The sequence below is a fragment of the Jaculus jaculus genome, chromosome 2, assembly GCF_020740685.1.
Source record: "Jaculus jaculus isolate mJacJac1 chromosome 2, mJacJac1.mat.Y.cur, whole genome shotgun sequence".
In the NCBI taxonomy this organism is placed as follows: Eukaryota; Metazoa; Chordata; class Mammalia; order Rodentia; family Dipodidae; genus Jaculus; species Jaculus jaculus.
In genome coordinates, this window is record NC_059103.1 from 67,961,573 (window position 1) to 67,985,040 (window position 23,468).

General features: G+C 39.3%; 1 protein-coding gene across 4 annotated transcripts in view; it reads right to left on the reverse strand.

Annotated features, from left to right (window-relative positions):
• Positions 1-23,394, reverse strand: part of Rexo5 (RNA exonuclease 5) — a 45,123-nt gene extending 21,729 nt beyond the window's left edge. For 2 of the 4 annotated variants that reach the window (XM_045142843.1, XM_004665408.2), the window contains exons 1-12: positions 23,089-23,362; positions 14,554-14,666; positions 13,392-13,518; positions 12,275-12,371; positions 9,319-9,462; positions 8,575-8,663; positions 7,100-7,215; positions 6,045-6,183; positions 5,815-5,909; positions 5,017-5,119; positions 1,794-1,897; positions 1,080-1,191 (exon numbers count right to left, since the gene is read on the reverse strand). In XM_045142843.1, coding sequence (XP_044998778.1) covers positions 1,080-1,191; positions 1,794-1,897; positions 5,017-5,119; positions 5,815-5,909; positions 6,045-6,183; positions 7,100-7,215; positions 8,575-8,663; positions 9,319-9,462; positions 12,275-12,371; positions 13,392-13,518; positions 14,554-14,666; positions 23,089-23,235 — 1,386 coding nt within the window. In that variant the 5' untranslated portion in view covers positions 23,236-23,362. Of the gene's footprint in view, positions 1-1,079; positions 1,192-1,793; positions 1,898-5,016; positions 5,120-5,814; positions 5,910-6,044; positions 6,184-7,099; positions 7,216-8,574; positions 8,664-9,318; positions 9,463-12,274; positions 12,372-13,391; positions 13,519-14,553; positions 14,667-23,088 lie in introns of all 4 variants that reach the window. The other 2 variants (XM_045142842.1, XM_045142844.1) reach the window with 2 other exon arrangements.
• Positions 23,395-23,468: the final 74 nt, after the last annotated feature.

Below are 23,468 nucleotides of genomic sequence, written 5' to 3' on the forward strand. Positions count from 1 at the left end.
GATTAAAGTTGGAAAATAGCTAAAAAAAATCAAATAAAAATTACTGGGTCAATAAATTTACTGAATATAAAGTGTGGTAATACAAAAGAAAATTTTTGTTATGAAATACACATTGAAGTGCTTACAGAAAAGTGCAAATGGTGTATGCAGCTCATTCTCAAATAATAGTTCAGAAAATGTTATACAGAGAAAAAAAAGTGGGGAAGGGAGAATATAAGCTTTCTGTAAAGGGTAGAAAGAGGCACAAGTAAAATGATAAAATAAATGGGGCAGACTTTTAATAAAAGGTGAATAAAATAGAAGGAACACTTATAAGCTCTATTGTTTAAGTAAGTTTTGTGTAGAGTTTAAAAAATGTTTTTATTATTTGAGAGCAGTGAGGGGTGGAAGATAAGAGAATGTGTGTGCCAGGTCCTTTGACTGCTGCTACAAATGAACTCCAGATGCACACACCACCTTGTGCATCTGGCTTACGTGGGTCATGGGGAATCAAACCTGAGTCCTTTGACTTTGCAAGCAAATGCTGCTAAGCCATCTCTCCAGCCCTGTACGATTTGTTTGTATAGTTTTGAAACATGGTCTCACTCTGTAACCCAGGCTGGCTTTGAACTCAAGGAAAGCCTCCTACTTCAACTTTCCAAGTGCTGGGATTATAGGTGTGAGCCACCACACCTAGCTAGTTTTCTGCAAGAGTCAAATGATTTCCAAATAAAATGTTTAAAAATTTTATTGTTCTAGGCATGACACAGTGAGTCCAAATTGAGGCAACCCCTCTACTTCATACACTTACACAGTGATAGACAAAAAATACATAAAGAAGAAAAACAAACAACCAAAATGTATATTTATATACCAGAAACAGAAAAGAGATCCTAAGTGGTGTGTAAGACCAAGTCATGGCTGGCTCTCTGGGCTCTTGAAGCAGACACTGGTGGCTGACAGCACTATTCCTGTGGGATAGCAGACTTAAGAGTGCTCCATGCAAGATGTGAAACACAAATCAAACTTGCTCACTTTCAGGGGTTACAAAGGATTACATTCCCCTCTGTCCTAAATGAAAATTACCATGAATTACTCACCTCTTTATTTGAAAGGCACTTAATAGTTCGACAGTTTTGAGAAGAAAATTCATTATTATCCTGGGTCAAGAAAAGGAGCTTCTGACCCACTGACTCCAGGCATTCTAAAACACTGAAAAGAAATATAAGAGGTAAATCTCAAGATCAATGGTAGCTTTCGGGTTGCGACCTGGCAGGTTTTGTGTGTGTGTGTGTGTGTGCCTACATTACTATCCAATATAATAGTCATTAATAGCATGCAACTATAAATTAAATTTAAAACTCAGTTAATCAATTGCATTTGCCATATATGATAGCACAAAATTAGCATATTCTCATTACTGCAGAAAATCAAATTACACAGTATTGGTCTAAAAAGGAGAGAAGAAGTAAATAAAAAATATTCCTAATCTTTCTATCAAAGTTCAGACAACAGTCTAAGAATAAGATACATTCATTACAGTCTGAAAAACAAACCCTTTTTGAAGCCTCTGTGTGTGTCCAATCAGGGCAACACATCAAGACTGTAGATTAAGTCTTCTAAGAATTCCAAAAAGTCTATCATCTATCTCAATGATACTTAGTTCAATTATTCCAGTGAGATTGTCTGTACACCCTCCATCTTTCTCTCTCTCGCTCTGTAAAAAAGTCATTTTAGACTATTCAATGTATACAGAAAATTAGCAATTAGATTCTCTATTTGTCTTTGCTCTTTTTTAGAACAGAAAACTCTACCTTGTTTTTGGGTGCTGAAAAAGTCCAGTCATATTTCTTGGCTGTTGGGCTGCTGTTTTCACTTCTTGGAGACAAGCTACTGCCTCCAGATTGAGCTTTGCAACCTTGAAGAAAATTAAGTAGCAAAAATTACCTAAAGACTTTGTAAAGCATTTGAAGTTAAGACAAACATATACTCTTGATGTTCTTTGTTTCCTTAGGCCTTGGCTTTGCCACTACTACATTCACAAGCTGGCTTCAATAGTTACCAGATGGTTTCTGGCTGCTTAGCCAAGAAGAACAATCTGTTACTAGTTACTGATGTTACATGAATATGGTTTGAAAGGGCCAAGTAAGGCTAAGTGAAAAAAGTTAATGGTAATTTTGGCTCATTCTTATCTCATACTCAGTAACTGAAAATGCATTTCTCTGAAAACATGCAGCTTTTGAAACTGAAATGACTTTTACAGCAAAATCAAAAAGCCAGTAGTGCTGGGTATGGTGATGCATGCCTTTAATCGCAGCACTCAGGAGGCAATGGTAGGACGATTGCCTTGAGTTCAAGGCCACATATTGAATTGACTACATATTGAATTTCAGGGTCATCCTGAGCTAGAGTGAGGCCCTACCTTGAAACCACCCCCCCAAAAAAAGCCATTAGTTTCATAAAGTGGGAGTCTACCTGGTAACTGAGATACAATTTTTTTAAATAACCTTCTTAGAATCATTGTAGATTTATAGGAAAATTTCAGCCAGTACAGAGTTCACAAATATCCTATTATCATTTTAACCTACTAGAATAGCATAATATATATACAATTAATAAGTCATTATTGATAATTATTAAAGGAATTGCTTAATTCAGACTTCTTTATTATTTATTCCAAGTAAAGGATAGTTTCCAAAGGAAATCGAGCCTAACAAATTACAGGACTCTATCAGAAGTTTGAAAGGTCTCTAAAATTGCAATTTTAGAGAATAAAGGTAAATGCAAAATGCCACGTACTGTTTACTAGGCTAAATATTTTACCAATTAAAATCATTAATTTTAAATTATTTTAGTATTTTATTTATTTGAGAAAAAGACAGATAGTGATAGACAGATAAAGAATGGGCATGCCAGAGCCTCCAGCCATTGGAAATAAACTACAGGCATATGTACCACCTTACATGCAGCTGGTTTATGTGGGTCCTGGGGAATCAAACCTGGGTCCTTTGGCTTTCAAGGCAAGTGCCTTAACTGCTAAGCCATCTCTTCAGCTCCAAATTATTAAGTTTATTTTTAAAAACATTGTTTGGCTGGGTGTGGTGGCATACACCTTTAATCCCAGCACTCTGGAGGCAAAGGAGGATCACTGTGAGTTCAAGGCCACCCTGAGACTACATAGTGAATTTTTTCAGGTCAGCATGGGCTAGAGTGAGATCCTACCTCAAAAAACTAAAAATAGCAACAAAATATATTTTTATTTATTTGAGAGATAAAATAAGTATGGTTGTGCCAGGACCTCCCACTGCTAAAATAAACTCCATGCACATGCAATACTTTGTACTAGCCCTAAAATTTTTTTTTTTTGTTTTTTTGTTTTTGAGGTAGGGTCTCACTCTAGCCCAGCCTGACCTGGAATTCACTATGGAGTCTCAGGGTGGCCTCGAACTCACGGCAATCCTCCTACCTCTGCCTCCCGAGTGCTGGGATTAAAGGCGTGTACTACCACGCCCAGCTAAAAATTATTGATTTAAAATTAACCTTGTAGGGCAGGGAAGGTGCTCAATGGTTAAAGAGGCTTGCAAAGCCTGAAAGTTTAGATTCAATTCCCCAGTTTCAGGTAAAGTCAGATACACAAAGTAGTGCATGCATTTAGAGTTCATTTGCAGTGGCAAGAGGTCCTGGCACACCCATGTTTTCTGTCCCAAATAAATAAAAATATTTAAATAAATAAAATTAGCTTATAACATTATATTCTAATTATTTTCAAATGCTATTTCTCATAAAAACAAATTACTTACATTAACATGACAGTTTGATCTTTAAAAAGAAATGACTTGTAAACAAAAGCATTTAAGGGTAAGAGTCATGAGATCAGACAGTGTTTACAAACTACAATATGGTGGTTTGTAGCAGGGCTGGCCTTCAAGCTAAATCTATCCAATTAATACTTTTTTGTAAATTTTTATTGGGTCACAATTGTATCTATTTATTTACATATTGTCCATGACTGCTACTAAGTAGAATAGCATATTAAATACTTGTAACAGAGACATTATTGCTTGCAAAATCTATACTATTTATTCTCTCATCTTTACAGAAAGCTTGCTCACCCTTGAGCACTGCACAGGCATACTCTGGAATCAGACAGACTTGGGTCTGAATTCTGGTTCTTCTACCAAGTTCTTCTCAGGTAAGTTATCTCTAGCTTTTAAAATCTCAGTTGGGGCTGGAGCGATGGCTTAGCAGTTAAGTGCTTGCCTGTGAAGCCTAAGGATACTGGTTTGAGGCTCGATTCCCCAGGTCCCACTTTAGCCAGATGCACAAGGGGACACACGCGTCTGGACTTCATTTGCAGTGGCTGGATTCCCTGGCACACTCATTCTCTCTCTCTCTCTATCTGCCTCTTTCTGTCTGTTGCACTCAAATACAAAATAAATAAATGAAAAAAAAAATCTCAGTTGGTAGAATGCTTGCCTATCATGTACGAAGTGTTAGGTTTAATCCCTAGCACATATAAACTGGGAGATGTAGCACACACCAGTAATCCTGGCACTTGGCAGGTGGAATGAGGCAGAGGATCAGAAGTTCAAGGTTACCCTCAGCTACATATTGAATTCTACTTGAGATTCTATCTGGAAACATGGACTATAATTTATTTCATTAGTCACCAGGGGACTTATTATGTGACAGGACTATCTAGTAGGCTAGAATGCATTATAATAGGCTGAGTGAGGTGGCACATGCTTATAATACTGGTAGTGGTGAAATGAGTGTCACAAGTACAGCCTGGTCTGTATATATAAAGAGTTTCAAGCTGGCCAAGATACATAGAGAAATGCCATTTCAACCTATCTTGTCCCTCTCAAAAAAATATTACAAGTACTCAGAAACTGTCCTTTCAAAGCTACACTCACTCAACTGCTATGGAAACAATGGCATGTTCCTCCATTCCAAGAGTACAATATAGTTTTTATGAATGTTTGTCTCATTTAGTGCCATAATATTAAAGCAAACATTTTGGTCAAAGATACTAACCTTCTTTGGTCCATACTTAAGAAAATACTGAGCCAATTCAAGGGTTGTTCTAGCATCTTCTATGGCATCATGACCAAGCATATTTGGGCACTGTATATCCTTCCTAGAAAGTGAACATAAAATTTACATATATAGGAACATTATTAGTTCTTTTAATCACCAAATGTAGTTTCAGCGTAAGCTGGGCGTGGTGGCACACCCCTTTAATCCCAGCACTGGGAGGCAGAGGTAGGAGGATTGCCCTGAATTCAAGGCCACTCTGAGACTACATAGTGAATTCTAGGTCAGCCTGAGCTAGAGTGAGAACCTGCCTGGCCCCCCCAAAACCAAAAAACAAACAAACAAAAATTTCAGATACACATCACAACAATCAAGAAGCCTTAATTGTGAATGAACGTCCTTCCTCTCATCCTATAACATCTTTTTTTCCATGATACTTGATATTAAACCTAGGACTTTGCACATGCGAGGCAAGTACTGTACCATTAAACTATATCCTCAGTGATTTTTGTTCTTTACTTTTCATTCTAAGACAAGGTATGACTAAGTTGTCCAGGTTGGCCTAAACTCACTCTGTAGCACAGGTAAGTCATGTGATTCTCCTGCCTTGGCCTCCAGATTAGGTGAGATTACATGTCAGGCCCAGCTGTATTCCCATAATTTCTTCATTTCATAAGAAGTGGAAGGAATATTTGTAAACTAGGAGAGACAGCAGTGACTTAATTTGGAAAGTCATTAAATTAGGTAATATATGCTAATAAGTGCAATTATCAGGACACTATAATATAATAAACCTACCCCAAAATAACTTTGGCTAAGAATTTTAGCTTAAATCTTCTGCCTTGCTTTCCAACATAAAGCAATGAGGTATCAATAACATATGGGTGTATCATCTGAGGAGGAAAGAAAATGAGTGAGTAACATGCTAAAGAAACAAAAAGTGGTCTAGTGGTAAAAGAACCTAAGGTACTTGAATAAATATAACATGCATTTGAACTAGAAAATAAAGTCTGCAATCAGATACACACTTTCAGTGCTCTGAGATCCACATCTAGGGAGTGGCCCACTAACACAGCATCAGGAGGAAGCAGTTCTTTTAAGTGTGCCTGCACATCTTTGAGTTTGGTCGTCACTGGGTGGAGAATTTTCTTTGTGATTCCTGAAAAACTTTCAATAAAAGGACAGAAATAGACAAATCAGAATACTAGCAAGGTTTTCTTCCAAGCTTTATAGTAAATAAAAATTATATTTTGTATATGTCTATTATAAAAAATATAAATATAAATAAGTCAAACCCAAATCTCATTATACAAAGATTATAAGGTTTTACATCTTAGTACATATCCTTCCATATTCTTGATATACACAGTCATGGATATACTTTATTTTCATAAAATGCAATCATAGTATATATGCTTGTTTGATTGTTACAAGTATATCAAGTGAATTTAGCACATCCTTTCAAGAAATGAGTATTCACGGGCTGGCGGGATAGCTTAGCACTTATGGTGTTTGCTTGCAAAGCCAAAGACCCAGGTTTGATCCCCCAGGACCCATATTATCCAGATGCACAAGGGGGTGCATGCACCTGGAGTTCGTTTGCAGTGGCTGAAGGCTATGGCACACCCATTCTCTCTCTCTTTCTGTTAAATAAATAAAATAAAATATTTTTAAAAAACAAGTATTCTATGACCTTTTAAACTAATCCCCTACTTTAAGACACTCTCTTTGTGTTTTAGACATTTATATTCTCATATTTTTGTAATACTAATATAAACATGCTTGTGCGTGCACCTTTGTTATATGACTACTCCCTAGGAATACTGTCCAACTGTCTGCTGGCAAGATGACCAACATCACAAGCATGGTGGTCCCTCTATACCTAAATAAGCATGAATGCATAGGTACAATTTCAATGGAAGGAAAAAGTAATGTTTCAATGGCCTTTTCTCTCCTTAATTATTGTGTACTTCTGAAATTACATCAAAAACTTAAGTAAAGAAACACTGAGGATCACTTTTGTTAGTCTTATTCCAGAATGACAGTCCTAAGAAGATCTGAAAGTAAATGAGGTAAAGAATACCTGGTGAGGTAGTCCAGAATCTTGTCATCGGGTTTAACCAGTTCATCCATAACACAATACCCTCCTTCAGCAACCAGAGAAATACGTGTTAGTTCTCTCCCTTTGGATGTGAGGCACTGAAAAACCAAGATATATTCAAGCTTTTAAATAGCAAAGTCATTGTTTCCTCTTACTATCTACTGTCTACTTCCTCTTTGTCACCTACACTCAGTTACCAGGGTCCCTGCCAGAAAGCCACAAAGCTGTTTGCTTACTAGAGGCTCTAGTATGAATCACAGAAAAGCAAAGCCTTCTGCTCAAGATGGTTTAATTGAAGGAATACAGTGTCTCTGAGAAAGGAATTTTTTCAAGGAAGTCAAGAGGATGGAAAGTTCAAACAGCCTAGCCTATATAGGGAGATTCTTATCTTTTTTTTTTAAAGTTGATTTTAGGTAATTAATCATAATTATATTTACCATTTATGGAATATTACTATAGCCACTGTAGAGTAAGTACTATTAGGGTAGGCAATTTTTTTTAAGTACGCTCTAACTTTATAAAATAGCCTTGATTATTAACCCACTTCATAGGAGAAGCTAAGGATGAGAGTATACAAAGTGACATAATCACCAACCAGTAAGGCCAGGATAGACCCTGTTATGCCAAATTCTAAAATGTTAGCCCTCAGCCACTCTATGAAGACTTAAGAAACTTATTCATGTGTTGGTGGCACATAGTTATAATTCCTGCACTTGCAAGGATGAGAGTAGTTTAAAGCCAGTTTTGCCTATGTTGCAAGAACTTGTCTCAATCAAACAAGCAAGGATCAAGAAACTATTTGCTGAATCTTACCAGCAAAGAACCACTGTCTTTGGAAGGAGTGCGAAAGCAGGGAAATCCTATCTTGAACCTTTAATGTATAAAACTAAGCCAAAAACCAGTGAAAATTAAGGCAAAGTCTTTTTGGGAACAAGAGGGATAAAATACTAAGTAAAAAGATAGTTTCAAATTAACAGTAACAAATAAAAACTTGATTAAATATAGCAACTAGCTGGAAAACTTATACTGATTCTTCATCTGGAAAAAAAATATCCAAATGTCTTTTTAAAGGGCTCACTCTCAGCTGTTTAAATTGAATATTAGGACAGAATACATTGGTTCAGGGCTGGAGAGATGGCTTAGTGGTTAAGGTGCTTGCCAACAAAGCCTAAGAACCCAGGTTCAATTCTCCAGTGCCCATGTACAGCCAGATGCACAATGTGGCACACACATCTGGAGTTCATTTGCAGTGGCTAGAGGCCTCTGCATGCCTATTATTTCTATCTGCCTCCTCCTCCCCTCTCTCAAATATAAATACACACACACACACACACACACACACACACACATATTTAAAGAATACATTGGTTCACTGGTACATTAAGACTAAAAAAAAAAAAAAAAATTCTACTAAATTCTAGTTTGCAACATGCCCTGAAATCAGAAACATTACTTACCATTTCACAGTCAAGTCCAAAGAGGGGACTACAGTCTGTTACAGAACCATTACACTTAGTAAGTATAAAGTTTTCACAGTTAGGAGAACCTAAGAAGAAAAAGAATAAGATATTTTTCCAGCTATGTACTAGAGAAGGTAAATATTACTCAAGATTCATCTAGGGAAACTAAAGCATCATATTTACTGGGCACTTTCCCTGTGTTAGACACTTGAAATATAAAGACTAAATAAGAGGAAATATATTATTTTTCTTCTACCCACTTATTGTTGGATTCTGAAAGAATAATGTAGGCTGCTATTAAAGGAGGTCCTGGAACCTGGACTTCCTGGGAGTTACAAGTAACAATTCTTTCTTAAGAGAAAACACTAAATCCAAAGTTACCGGACTCTTTCCATGTAAGTACTAGGAAAGAATAACATATACACAAATAACCCCATACTTCATTTTTCTTTCTGAACAAAGCAAGTAAAAATAAGAGAGGGGGCTCCTATGGCATTCTCTGGAGCCAGTCCTGCACCACATCTGGCAGGCTTCATGTGAAGCACAGATCTGTTCTACTATTGAAGAAATGAGGGGTGGTATGAGAGGATTATTAGAGAACACTTAAAATGTTATTGGTACACTTTCCAAAAGAAGATAGAATAATTAAGATTAAGCCATTTAGAAAGCAACAAGGAAACTAAAGCTCAATAAAAGCATTTAAATGAACTGTCAGTAATACCAGATTAAGTCTAAGCAAACCTTGTAATGGAAAGTGAAATGTTTTCATCTCCTCCTTTGTCAGAAGGCATCTGGTCAAGCCCACTTTCTTACAACCATATTTCTGAATAATGGGGTTATTCTGTAGGTTAATACTGACTTTTGAACTGGCAGGAAATAATGTTTCTGAAACAAAAAAGACAGTGGAATGCATGTTAGAACATTCTGACATTCTTCTATACAACCTAAGCAGTAAAAAATAAAAAGGTATTAATGACCAGCCAAACTTGCAAGGAGCCTGAAATCTAATATAGTTACAACAACATAAAAAGAGAATCTAGATATGCTGAGATATGTGGGTAATCCCAGCACTTAGAAAGCTAGGGCAAAAGTATCTCAAATTTGAGGCCAACCTGGCCTCCATAGCAAGCCTATGCCTGAAAACGAAACACCAAAAACACAAACAAAAAATAAATTCTAGCCAGGTATGGTAGTGCACGCCTTTAATCTCAGCATTTGGGAGGCAGAGGTAGGAGGACTGAGGACACCCTGAGACTACATAGTGAATTCCAGGTCAGCCTGGACTACAGTGAAACCCTACCTCGAAAAACAAAAAATAAAATAAAAAGTTCTAAATGAATTATAACAATGAGGGTATAAAAGGTAAAGGAGGGCTGGAGAGATGGTTCAGTGATTAAGGTGTTTGCCTAAAAAGCCTTACAACCCAGTTTTGATTCCCCAGTGTCCAAGTAAAGTCAGATGCATAAAGTGGAACATGCATCTGGAGTTAGTTCGCAGCAGCTTGAGGCACTTGCAAGCCCGTTCTCAGTTTCTCTTCTTGAAAAAAAAAAAAAAAAATTAAAGAAAGATAAAGGAGGAAAAAAATGTATTTGAAAATGGTCAGAGACTGCTCATGGAGCTTTCCCTTAAGTTTGTAAGCCAAAATAAGCCCTTTCCTCCTACATGCTGCTTTTGGTTTGGGTGCTTTATGGCAGCAACAAGAAGGTAACTGCAACAATGACATACTTAAATAGGACAACAATATGCTGATCAGATTGCCTGCTTCCAGAATGTTAACTAGAAAATAGAGAACTGGCTAGAAAATACAAAGAAGTTGATCATAAAATGGGATAGAGCTGGGTGTAGTGGCACACACCTTTAATCCTAGCACTAGGATGACTACAGAGAGCTCAAGGCCACCCTGAGACTACATAGTTCATCTGGGGTTAGAGTGGGACTCTACCTCGAAAAACCAACCAAACAAACAAAACAAAAAGGAGAAGGAGGAAAAAGAAGAGAGAAGAAAGAAGAAGGAAGAATGGGATAGCAACAGCTCTTCACTAGAGTAACTTAGGTTCCTTTCTCGTCCACATATATCCTTCATACATACTAATATGTGTGCTAGGCTCTCAAGTGTGAACTTCAGTCTATCACTGTATACATAATGGTGAGCAATACAAGTTCCTGAGAAAGGAAGTGCCATAATGAATAGTATAAGAGATGTTAACCTCAAATATCTATTAAAAATGTAGTGAAAAGGAGTGGGAGGGTAAGCTTCAGCAGTTTAAGGCACTTGCTTGCAAAGCCTGCCAGCCTGGGGTCAATTCCTCATTATCCACATAAAGCCAGATGCACAAAGTGGTACCTGAAATTTATTTACAGTGGCAAGGGGCCATGGCATGTCTCTACTTTCCCCCCATCTCTCTCTTCCTTCCCCTAATAAATAAATAAAAATATTTTATAAAAAAAGAAAATGGGGCTGGAGAGATGGCTTAGTGGCTAAGGCTCTTGCCTGTGAAGCCTAAGCACCCAGCTTTGGCTCTCCAGAACCCATATAAGCCAGATGCACAAGGTGAAGCATGTGCACACGTTTGCACATGCATGCAAGATGGCACATAAGTATGGAGTTCACTTGCAGTGGCTAGAGTCACTGTTGTATCCATTCTCTGCCCCTCTCATGCAAAGGATGGGGAATAAAAAAGAAAATATTACAAAAGTGCTAGAGACATGGCTTAGCAGTTGAGACATTTGCCTGCAAAGGTTCGATTCCTCAGGACCCACATAAGCCAAATGCACGGGGGTGAGGGGGTGCGGGAATGTACATTTGGAGTTTGTTTGCAGTGGCTGGAAGCCCTGGCACGCACGCCCATTTGCTCTCTTTCTCTCACCCTGCCTCTTTCTCTCTCTCAAATAAATAAAAATATTAAAAAACATTAAAAACTAAAAAGGATGGGGAAAGAAGAATATATTTTTTTGAAGTTACACAAGAAAAACCTGTGCAGTGTGATAACAAAATAATTCAGCCAAAACAATGTCTTCTTATATGCTTGGCATTGTTCTAGCCAATGTAAAAAACCAACATTTCCTATGGAACCTAAGTTCTAGATGGAACTTAAGTTCTAATAAATAAATATTTAATACATCAGGTAGGAGGTATAAAGAACTAGTCAGAGTTGAAGGATTTTTCACAGTAATTATAAGGAGTCCAATGTCAGTGATACAGATATCCTTGTCTATCCAAATTAAACACAGCTTCTAAGGCATGAACCTTGGTTGTGGTCCTTGGTGTCTTAACCTTCTTGGATACTTACTAGCCAAATTTTAACATTTGTGTGTGTGTGTGTATGGCATGCACGTGTACATGTATGGTCAGAGGTTGATGTATCTTCCTCAACTGCTTACTGATTCAGCTAGACAAGCTAGTCAGCAAGCTACAGAGTACCTCATTTCTATCTCCCAAGTGGTGGGTCTGTAGGTGTGCACTGTCATGTATGACTTTTACATGGGTACTGGTAATCCAAATTCAGGTCCTCATTCTTGTGTAGCAAGCACTTTACCAACTGAGCCATTTACCAAGCTCTTATAAACTTCCTTTCAAAAAATAAAACTGCTAGTCTGATTTAGTAAGAACTGAGTTTTGTTTGCAACAATAACCTTTGTCTAAAACAATAATATGTTTTAGAATGGGCAAATCATCAAACCAGAGTCACAGTCATACCTTGAGTAGCCATGGGCCAATCTCCAGCTGCTTTTTTATTTTGCATCCCAATGATGTCTGATAGAAAATTCAATGATGGAGGAGGCAAGTGAAATTTCTGAAAATAGATTAGTATTTCTTACAAACATGATTGAAATCAGATGAAATACTAAAAAAGGTCTAGACCTTTAGTGTTGGTTCAAACCACCAGAAAAGCCTACACCTTAACTATATGCATTGATTTAAAAAAAAAAAAAAAAAGTCTGGGGGCTGGAGAAATGGCTTAGTGGTTAATGTGCTTATCTGCAAAGCCTAAGAATATAGGTTCAATTCCTTAGTACCCACATAAACCAGATGTACAAGATGGCACATGCATCTGGAGTTCTTTTTTTATTTAGTGGCTAGAAGCACTGGTGTGCCCATTCTCTCTCTCAAATCAATACTTAAGGGAAAAAAAAAAATCTCTTGCAATATGACTGTGGTAATTAGGGCCTATCATAGAGGAAGTGGTCAATAAGTGGAAGCAAAAATAAAAGTGTGGACTCAGATTGGGGCCCATCAACTCAAATGTCTTAAGCAACATCTTTATAAAACAGGTCAGTATGGAATGGAGCAAACCATGGGACAGAGAAGAACACATACCTCTTCTCAAGATACAGGGGCTACTCAGCTCCAGATACTATTCTAAGGACACCACATCTTATTTTGTTCTTTGTAAAAACTGTTTAGGTTTTTTCCAGGCTGGCTTCATGCTCATGATCTTCTGCCTCAGCAGAATGAATGCTGGAATTGTAGGCATGCATCAAGAGGCCCAACATTATGATTTTTTTTAAAAGGTTAAAAAAATGAAGACTTTCTATAAATTTTATAACTAATAAAACCCTATACCCCTAATTAAGCAGAATTAATCTGAGACCTTCATACTATAAGTTGGACATAGTGCTTTGCTTAGATTATCAATGAAATTCAGAGACAAATCTAATCTTAGCATGAAGTCTCTGCCTCAGTAACTTGCTTCTTACATTCCTGTTGTTGCTTGTTTAGTTAGGTTGCCAAGGAACATACTATTAGATCCATGCCCTAGTCTCAGGATGGGATGCCCGGATTTAACCCTTAATACAAAGTTTTCTCATCTTACATGTTTGAATGTCTTTCGGAGAAATCCAAACTCCAAATAGAACCTGTAGAAGAGAAGCTGACTCATTCCCTTCAGGATAAAAACCACCACCTTGTTCAGGTGGTTTTGGTGTAAAAGCTGGCACCAGCTGTTGAAAAATCAAACCAATGCAACTAAGAATGATGCTATAGGTCAGTTACATACATAGAGAAAACAAGTATTTTAAAAAAAGTGTCAGCTAATTGAATCTTTTTATCACCCACTGATTCTGTAACTGGAAGATAGTTATTATTACAGGGAATTCAAATATAAACCTCTTGAAATAAATATTTGTTGCTTTCAAATCAAGTGAAATTCAAGGTACTTAAATCCACTGTCCCATTAACATTTATTTTTAAATCAGAATGAAAATCACTTTACAAATGTTTATCCCCAAGATCTCAATATCTTCTCAACCTTTACTAAGTCAGGATATCAAATTCTGGCTATCTGGCTTGAAGAAATTCAATGTTAGTGAACAGACTGATAGGAGTTGAGGAATCTAGCCAATTCATAACCACCTTCCTCAGGAAATGTGAGCATTTGAAATCTCCTTATAGGACATAACAAAAATAAATAAGACATTTAGTAGTCACTGACATTAGAACAGTGAAATACCCTTTACCCTTTCTAACTAAAATTAAAATATTTCAACTGAGCCAGGCATAATGGTGCACAGCTTTAATCCTAGCACTCAGGAAGCAGAGGTAAGAGGATTGCTGTAAGTTTGAGGCCACCCTGAGACTACACAGGTCAGCCTGGCTAGAATAAGACTCTGCTTCTAAACACACACACACACCTGAGTCTATGGCAGGACAAACAAGCTATAGTATCTACATACATACATACACACACACACACACACACACAAACACACACACCCGAGTCTATGACAGGACAAACAAGCTATAGTATCTACAGTGACCAGATAGACATTGTGAATAAAAGGAAGAGTACCACTCATTTTGATAACTTGTTGCCTAGTGGGAATACAGGGATATTTGCCAGATCTCTGAGTTTTTTATAGATATTCCCAAATAACTGTTGGCAACCATTAAAAAATTAGGATCTAATTTATGGCAAACAGCATCAATAAGCTACACAGGGCTCTCGAGACACCAGATATCTACAGTTTCTCTCATACCTGGGTTTAGGAACATGGGATTTACCCAGAACTGCATACTTGAGCAATTCACACAGCTGACTGTAAGTTACTTCACAATTTTCACCATATAAAATGGCAGATAAGCATGCTTTCTGCAAAGACAAATCAGGACAGAGCAAATCATAATGATCAAGGCTGGCAATAAACTAGTTAACTGGTCTAGGTTCTGATTGTTTTAATATTGTGGTATGATGCTATTAGATCTTATAAGTACTGGTACAATACATGAAATATGCTTGGTTTGTGCTAAGAATAATAGCATGATTAAAATACAATTAAAGCTTCCAAGAATTATACTCTACTAAGGGAAAAATGCAATGCAGACAATTCAAACAGCATAGTAAGTGCTTTTATAAACATATGGGAGCAGAGAGACTAAGTTTTGGGGATGGCTTCATTCAGAGAGAATGACAATGGGATTAAGCAGTGTAGCATAGTTTGGCTGGAGCTAAAAACTTAATGCTTCAGAGGACTGAGTATTAGGACAGTGATGAGGCCATCAAATCATACATCAATGTCATATAAGGAGTCAAAATTTATCCCACTGCAACAAGAAATTCAATGAAGCCTTAAAAAAAAAAAAAAAACAGGCTTTGTAGGCTGGAGAAAGAGGACTCAGAGGGTACTTGCATGAGTTCTGATCCTCAGCACCCACATGAATATAAAGGGTGGTAGTGACAGTTTATAATTCCAATGCTGGGAAGGCAAAAACAGGAGACTCCTAGGATTTGCTGGCTGTTCTAGCCAAGCTGGTAAGCTCTAGGTTCAACAAGATAACCTCCCATCAAAAATTAAGGTGGAGGGAAGCTGGGAGTGGTGGCGCACACCTTTAATCCCAGCACTTGGGAGGAAGAGGTAGGAGAGTTGCTGTGAGTTCGAGGCCACCCCGAGACTACATAGTGAATTCCAGGTCAGCCTGGGCCAGGTGAGACCCTACTTCGAATAGCCCCCCCCCAAAAAAAAAAATTAAGGTGGAGGGGCTGGAGCAGTTAAGGGGCTTGCCTGCAAAGCCAGAGGGCCCAGATTCCTCAGTACCCATGCACGAGGTGGTACATGTGTCTGGAGTTCATTTGCAGTACCTAGTGGCCACTTTATCTGCCTCTTTCTTTCAAACAAATAAAATTAAGGGGGCTGGAGGGATCGCTTAGTGGTTAAAGCACTTGCCTGCAAAGCCAAAAGACCCACGTTCGATTCCCCAGGACCCATGTAAGCCAGACGCATGGGGGGAGCATATGCATCTGGAGTTTGTTTGTAATGGCTGGAGGCCCTGGTGTGCCCATTCTCTCACTCTCCCTCTTTCTGTCAAATAAATTAATAATAAAATAAAAAATAAAATTAAGGTAGCAACTGAGAAACACACCCAAGATGTCAACCTCTGGCCTCCACACACATATGCACAACAGAAAGGGAGGAGGGGTTCATTTATGTCTGGTTATTAATGTAGTTTCTGCTTGTTATAATAAAAGACTCAGATAGCAGAAAAAGATAAAAAAGACACACAATAGAAAATATATAAACCACCAGTAGAATGCAGAGATATTGACCACATTCATTTTTATCTGAGTATCAGAGTATCATGGTGAGGAGTTCAAGTCCCAGAAACATACTACCTGAGTTCAAATATCTTGGGCAAGTATCTTATCCTGTCTAAGACTCATTTCTTCCATCAGTAATTCTATCTTGAAATTATTGGTCCAACGAGATGGTGTTAGTACAATCTATACAATAGTGCTACTTGCAGCCTTGATCAGAGAAGCTTTTTTTTTTTTTTTTTTGTAGTAAGTGGTTGTTAATTCAGATATTCACAGGGACCACTGCAAAGGAAGCAGTAAGAATTTTAAGAACAAGAGGATGGGAAAGGAGTACTGTACAACACTGTCCTCTAGAGATGACATGACCACTGTAATCAAGAATATACAGCAAGCTGGGCATGGTGGTGCACGCCTTTAATCTCAGCACCTGGGAGGCAGAGGTAGGAGGATCAATGTGGGTTCAAGACCACCCTAAGACTACAAAGTGAATTCCAGGTCAGCCCAAGCTAGAGTGAGACCCTACTTCAAAAGAAGAAGAAGGGTTGGAGAGATGGCTTAGTGGTTAAGGTGTTTGCCTGCAAAACCAAAGGACCTCGGTTTTGATTCTCCAGGAATCACGTAAGCCAGATGCACAAGGTGGGGCATGTATCAAGAGTTCGTTTGCAGTGGCTGGAGGACCTGGCATGCCCATTCTCTCTCTCTTTCTCTCAAATAAATAAATAAAAATTTATGCAGCAGTTGGGGTTACCCACACAAGACTGGCCCCATCAACACTCTATAATGGACTGGCCTCCTCCCTGAGCAGTTATCAGTTAATGGCTGCCAGTGGAGGAAAAGTTATTTTATTCAGTGGTATAGACACTACTCTAACCATGCTCATTCAAGCAATCCTAACTAAACTCTGTGGGTCTCAAAAAGACATGAAAAATGGGACCTAGCTGGTAACAGGGATTCAGGCAGGAGTGGAAGGGGAACAAGAGGTGAACATGATCAAAATACATTGTGTCCATATATACAATTGTCAAAAAAGTTGGCACTTTTCAGGTTGCCCTCTGGCCTCCATACCCACATGTGCACACAGACACACTGACAAGTAATCATGGTTACTAAATATGGGATGTCAATAATCTGAGTAGTGTAAGGATGTCTTGACGGGGAGCCAGACTGGAATTATCAGCACAAGTCTAAGACATTTGTTGTGGCAGTTTGAATAGATGGCCCCCATAATATTCAGTGTTTTATTAGTTTGTAGTTTGCATCTACAGCCCCCTGGCTGGAGGTGTCGCTGGGTGGATCTTAAGGTGTGGTGGTGGGTTTCAGATTTCAATCTAAGATAGGCAAGGTGTGCCTAACTGGAGTTCCTGAATGTGCTGTGCCATGTGGTTTTGGGCTTGTGCTTCTCTCTGTGTGTTTGGTCCTGTGAAAGCAGGCCAGCTTCTTCTGCCATTATGGAACTTTCCCTGGATTGTAAACTGCAATAAATCCCTTCCTCCATAACTGTGCCTGGTCTGGAAGTTCATCTCAGTGAACCTGAATCTATCTGCTACAGAAGTTGGTTTCGAGGAGTGGGCTAAGATGAACCTGACCATGTGGGTATTGGTCTTTGGGAACTTTTGTTTTGGAGGGGTGGGCATGAACTTGGTGCTGGCAAGTGAAAATGTATTTTGGAGTGGTAAGCCAAGTTGATGAGAGTTTGAGAATGCTAAGTGCAGATTGTATTGCACTTCAAGACTTGGCTTATAAGCTTTCTAAAGGGAAGGAAAGACTGCAGAGGACTTTGTTGGAACTGGGCTACTGGCACAAGGGCTGGCTGTGTCCTGCTGTCCAGGCCCAGAGAGTTTGATCAAGGTTAAATTTGTAATGGACTGATGTGCTTGGCTGAAAATAATTGGACTAAGATATTTAAGATTTTTAAGCTAGAAAGGCTCAAGCAAGTTAAAATTACAGGCACTGAGACTGGTTTTAGGTTACTGAACCTGTTATTATAAACACATTAATAATCTTAAGGAAGATGGCCCAACTGCTTTACATTAAAACAATGGAAAGGGTGCCTAAGGAAAGACTATCTTAGAAATGCAAACTCTTTTGGAAAGAATTGACTGCAGAAGGAACCTGCTTTTCAAGGTTATGATTCATTTCGTCCCTGAATTAAGAATATGTCTGTGTTCTGCATACCTGGTATTCATTTCAGAAACATAAAAAATGTGAGGAATGGTCATGAATTGCACACAGTTCAAGGAGCTGCTGCTGAGATATGGCATAAGGCTGGGCCTGACGCCCTGATAGACTGAAAGCCTTCAGAAGATGGACCTTGGTTTACAGGAGGACCTGAAGATGTTTTGGATACTCCAGGACTATGCTCAAGGGCTACCACAGAGTGCACTGTTGGCCTAGAATGGAAGTGTTCCATTGGCTACTCTGCCCAGCTGGAGGGGCAGAATTGGAAAATGTGGAGACTATCAGTCTCTGGTTGTAATGGACTTGAACTGCAGAAATTTGATGTTTGTTTGATGGTAGTTGAGTTTTCACTGTTTTAGTCTCTCCTTGCTATGCATACCAGTTGAAAACGTTTACTCTGTGCCTTTATATGTTGGAAGCATTTAACTTGTTTGATTTTATAGGACTTACTATCTTTTTGTTTTTTGTTTGTTTGTTTGTTTTTTTGAGGTAAGGTTTCACTCTAGCCCAGGCTGACCTGAAATTCACTATGGAGTCTCAGGGTGTCCTCGAACTCACGGCGATCCTCCTACCTCTGCCTCCCGAGTGCTGGGATTAAAGGCATGCACCACCACACCTGGCAGGACTTACTATATTAAATTGGTTAAGACTGTGAGGACCTTTGAAACTAAACTGAGTAAAATTTACAATGTGTGATGGTTATGAATCTATTGGGGGCCAGGGGTGGAATGTAGTAGTAGTTTGAATAGATGACCCCCAATATATTCAGTGTTTTGTTAGTTTGTAGTTTGCATCTGCACCCTCTGCCTAGAGGAGGTTATCAGTGGGCGGATCTTAAGGTGCAGTGAGATTTCAATCTAAAGATATGCTAAGTGTGCCTAGCTGGAGTTCCTGAAGTGTGCTGTGCTGTGTGGCTTTTGGCTTGTGCTTCTCTCCCTGCTTGGACCTATAAAGAAAGGCCAGCTTCTTCTGCCATTATGGAACTTTCCCTGGATCTGTAAGCTTCAATAAATCCCTTCCTCCAAACTGTGCCTGGTCTGGAAGTTCATCTCAGCGAACCTGAATCTGTCTGTTACATTTGTATAGGAAGGTACTCCGGCATGGAGTATCAAAGCCTGAGTAGGTCATCGTGTAAGGGAACACCAACGCCTGGGCACCAGATTGATGTCAGAAACTCATTAAGGTAGGTAGTGGCTTGGCATGGGATTCAGAACCTGAACAGTAAGTGTCCATGTGAGAGTGATAACAGCAATTTAAAGGACAATTATCTAATACAAGCTGATGGGTCCCAAGGACAATAAAGAGGATAGGCATATGGGAAATGGTGACAATTAACTGAGAACTAATCAAATATATAGAATATAACGGAAGTCAAGACTTCTACTAAAAACATTAGAAATACGAAAAAGGACAAACTATAATAAACTCTGAGGTACTGGATTAGAAATAAAATATACTAATGTGAATTTTCAGCTTTCATTATACGTGGATACAGGAAACGAAATGTATGCTTCTATTTATATACAAATATACATACAAATCTGTGGTGGTTTCATTCAGGTGTTCCCCATAAACTTAGTTATTTTGAATGCAACCCAGCTGATGGAGATTTAGGAATTAACACCTTCTGGAAGCAGTGTATTGTTGGGGGAGAGCTTATGGGTGTTATAGCCAGTTTCCTCAAGCCAGTGTTTGGCACACTCTCCTGTTGCTATTATCTACCAGATGTGTGCCAGGGGGTGATGTCTATCCTCTGCTCATGCCATTGTTTTCCTTTGCCATTTTGGAGCTTCCCCTTGAGACTATAAGCCAAAATAAACCTCTTTTTTCCCACAAGCTGCTCTTGGATGATTTCTACCAGCAATGGTAACCTGACTGTAACAATATCCATTACCATGATCTCTGGAGATCACGGACATCCATATAGCAATGAATCTACCTATAGGTCCAAAATTTTGAATTTATAAGTATCATTTTCCACTAAAAAGATATAAGCATTCCAGGAGAAATGGCTGATTCTAAGGCTGGAGCCAGGAAAGCACAGATCTTTCTCACCAGAATGTAATGACATGGTCAATGAATGATGGAGCCATTTCATAAAGACAGAGAAGATAACCTAAATCTTAGATGGAACATCAGAATAGCCAGTTCTAGTGGCACAGGTCTGTTAATTTCAGCTACTTAAGAGGCTGAGGTAGGATTATCACAGGCTCAAGGCCTGCCTAAGCTAGAGTGACTTTAAGGCCAATCTTGCCAATTTAGTGAAACCTTGTCTCAAAGAGTAAAAAAAAAAAATTTAAAGGTAGGGCATACCTCAGTGGCAGAGGACTTGTTCAGCATGCTCAAGAATCTATGTTCAATACCTAGTACCAAAAATATAACAAAACTATGTATATGTGTGTATATATATACATAGGGGTGTGTGTTTGAACAAAACAGAAGTTCACACTGATCAACAGAAAGTGGACTGAGGGGCTGGAGAGAGGGCTTAGCAGTTAAGGCGTTTGCCTGCAAAGCCAAAGGATCCAGGTTCGATTCCCCAGGACCCATGTAAGCCAGATGCACAAGCTGGCCCATGTGTCTGGAGTTCGTATATAGTGGCTGCAGGCCCTGGCATGCCCATTCTATCAATCTGCCTCCTTATATCTCTCTTTCAAAATAAATAAATAAAATGCAGCCAGGCATGGTGGCACATACCTTGAATCCCAGCATTTGGAAGGGAGAGGAAGGAGCATCACAGTGGGTTCGAGGCCACCCTGAGACTACACAGTGAATTCCAGGTCAACCTGGACTAGAATGAGACCCTACGTTGAAAAACCAAATAAGGGCTGGAAAGATGGCTTAGCAGTTAAGCGCTTGCCTATGAAGCCTAAGGACCCTGGTTCAAGGCTTGATTCCCCAGGACCCATGTTAGCCAGATGCACAAGGGGGCACATGCATCTGGAGTTCATTTGCAGTGGCTGGAGGCCCTGGCGTGCCCATTCTCTCTCTCTAGCTCCCTCTTCTCTCTGTCTGTTGCTCTCAAATAAATAAAAAAAATAAAATAAAATAAAAAGAAAAACCAAATAAATAAATAAATAAAACAAAATACAAAAAAGGAAGTGGGGGTTGGAGAAATAGCTTAGTAGTTAAGCCCCTGCCCGTGAACCCTAATGACCCCGGTTTGAGGCTCAATTCCCCAGGACCTATGTAAGGCCCATGCACAAGGTGGTGCATGCATCTGGAGTTTGTTTGCAGTGGCTGGAGGCTCTGGTGCACCCATTTTCTCTCTCTCAAATAAGTAAAAGTATTTTAAAAAAGAAAGTGTACTGAAGAAACACCCAAGAAAAGTAGAGTTTAGCAGACATTCTCTAGATGCTAATATCACCAACAATTGATTCAAACATATATAAACTATAAGACAGAATCTGTTCTGTGATATTTCTGCCAAAGATGTATAACCTATTCTAATCCATGAAGAAACAAATAAATTTGAGGGGCATTCTACATCTAGAAGTCTTTCAAAGCAACTACGGTCAAATATATCAAAAGAGTGAGGAATTGTTAGGACTGAAGGAGAGATTAAAAGTAAATTTATCAAGATTCTATGCTTGATTTTGCTGCTAAAATGGTTAAATAAAACAAGTAGAGAAACTCAAGAGGGATAATTAGATGGCAGTGATATATTCATGATTTTAAGGGTTTTGTGGTGATTATGCAGGACACTGAAGGAAATACAAAAAAAATACACAGGGAAAGAATACAGCATTGCAGTGTCAGCAGCTGTTTTCTAGTGTTAGATGGGCAATAGTATTTTTACTGCCTTTTGACATTTGGAAATAAAGTGAAATTGTTAATGACCTTACATTTCTTATCAGATTCTTTTCGCTTTCTCATCTAATAGCCAAAGTAAACTATTCCTGTTTATTATTTTTTAAATTAATTCCATTAGTAAATTAACACTAATTCCACTCCAACATTTCATGCAACTTCTATTATTTATCTTCTGTCTTTATTGACTAGAACATATGTCACAGTAATAACAGCTATTTATCCACTTATTACATCAAGTGCTTAGGTCAAAAATCTAATGAATGGCTGAAGGGATGAAGTATGTTTAGCTCTTAATAAGTAGGAATGGTGGGCTGGAGTGCTGGCTTAGCTGTTCAGGCACTGGCCTGCAAAGTCAAAGGACCCAGGTTCTGTTCCCCAGGACCCACATAAGCCAAATGCACAAAGTGGTGCATAGATCTGGAGTTCATTTGTAGTGGGTAGAGGCCCCGGCACTCTTTCTCACAAATAAATAAATTAATTAAAACTTAATTAGGAATGATGATTAGCTTTATGATTACCCTTCATGGATACAAACTTCATGAAGCACTAAGAATTTTGTGTTCACAGTACAAAGCTAAGCCTCGGACTGAGGACAATCCCTGGTACACAGAAAACCGTAACAAAAATTTGTTAAGGGCTGGAGATGTGGCTTAGCCGTTAAGGCGTTTGCCTGCAAAGACAAAGGACTCGGGCTTAACTCCCCAAGACCCATATAAGCCGGATGCACAAGGTGGCGCATGCACCTGGGGTCTGTTTGCAGCCACTGAAGGCCCTGGGGAACCCATTCTCTCTCTCTGAAATAAAGAAAAATTTAAACAAGAAGTTAAATATTCTGTGCTCCAGACACTTGGCCAGTTTTTAAAATTGTCAATCAGAGCCCCGGGGTAATTGATATTTGTGTCATTGCCAACAGATCAGAGCGCATGCTCGGTGGGAGGAGGATGTTGATGGGGCGTCTACGCCACCCGCTGGGGAATCCGCAGTGGCTCACCTTGGCCCGGGACTGGCCGTCCTCGAGACCACCAGAGGGTGTCACCGGCTCTGCTGCCCCGGCCCGCCTCCTCTTCTTGCCCTTCTTGGGCTGCCTCCCCGCCGTCTCCTCTGGCTCCATGGGGCTGTGGAGAAATAGGCTAGACATGAAGACATGGCGGCGACACAACCATGTCCCCGCACCTGCTCCGGCCGTCAACGACCTTTCCCGCCGGTTCGAAACGGGCCCCTGGCGGACGCCGCGGCCCCTTGCCCCTGGAGGGCGGAGACGGCTTGGCGGGCCGAAAACACACCCCGCGCGCCCTTCGCGGACACGCGCGACGACCAAGCCCGCTGGGCCGACCGCACCGCCGTAGTAGGAGGGGGGACGTCGGTCCTCGG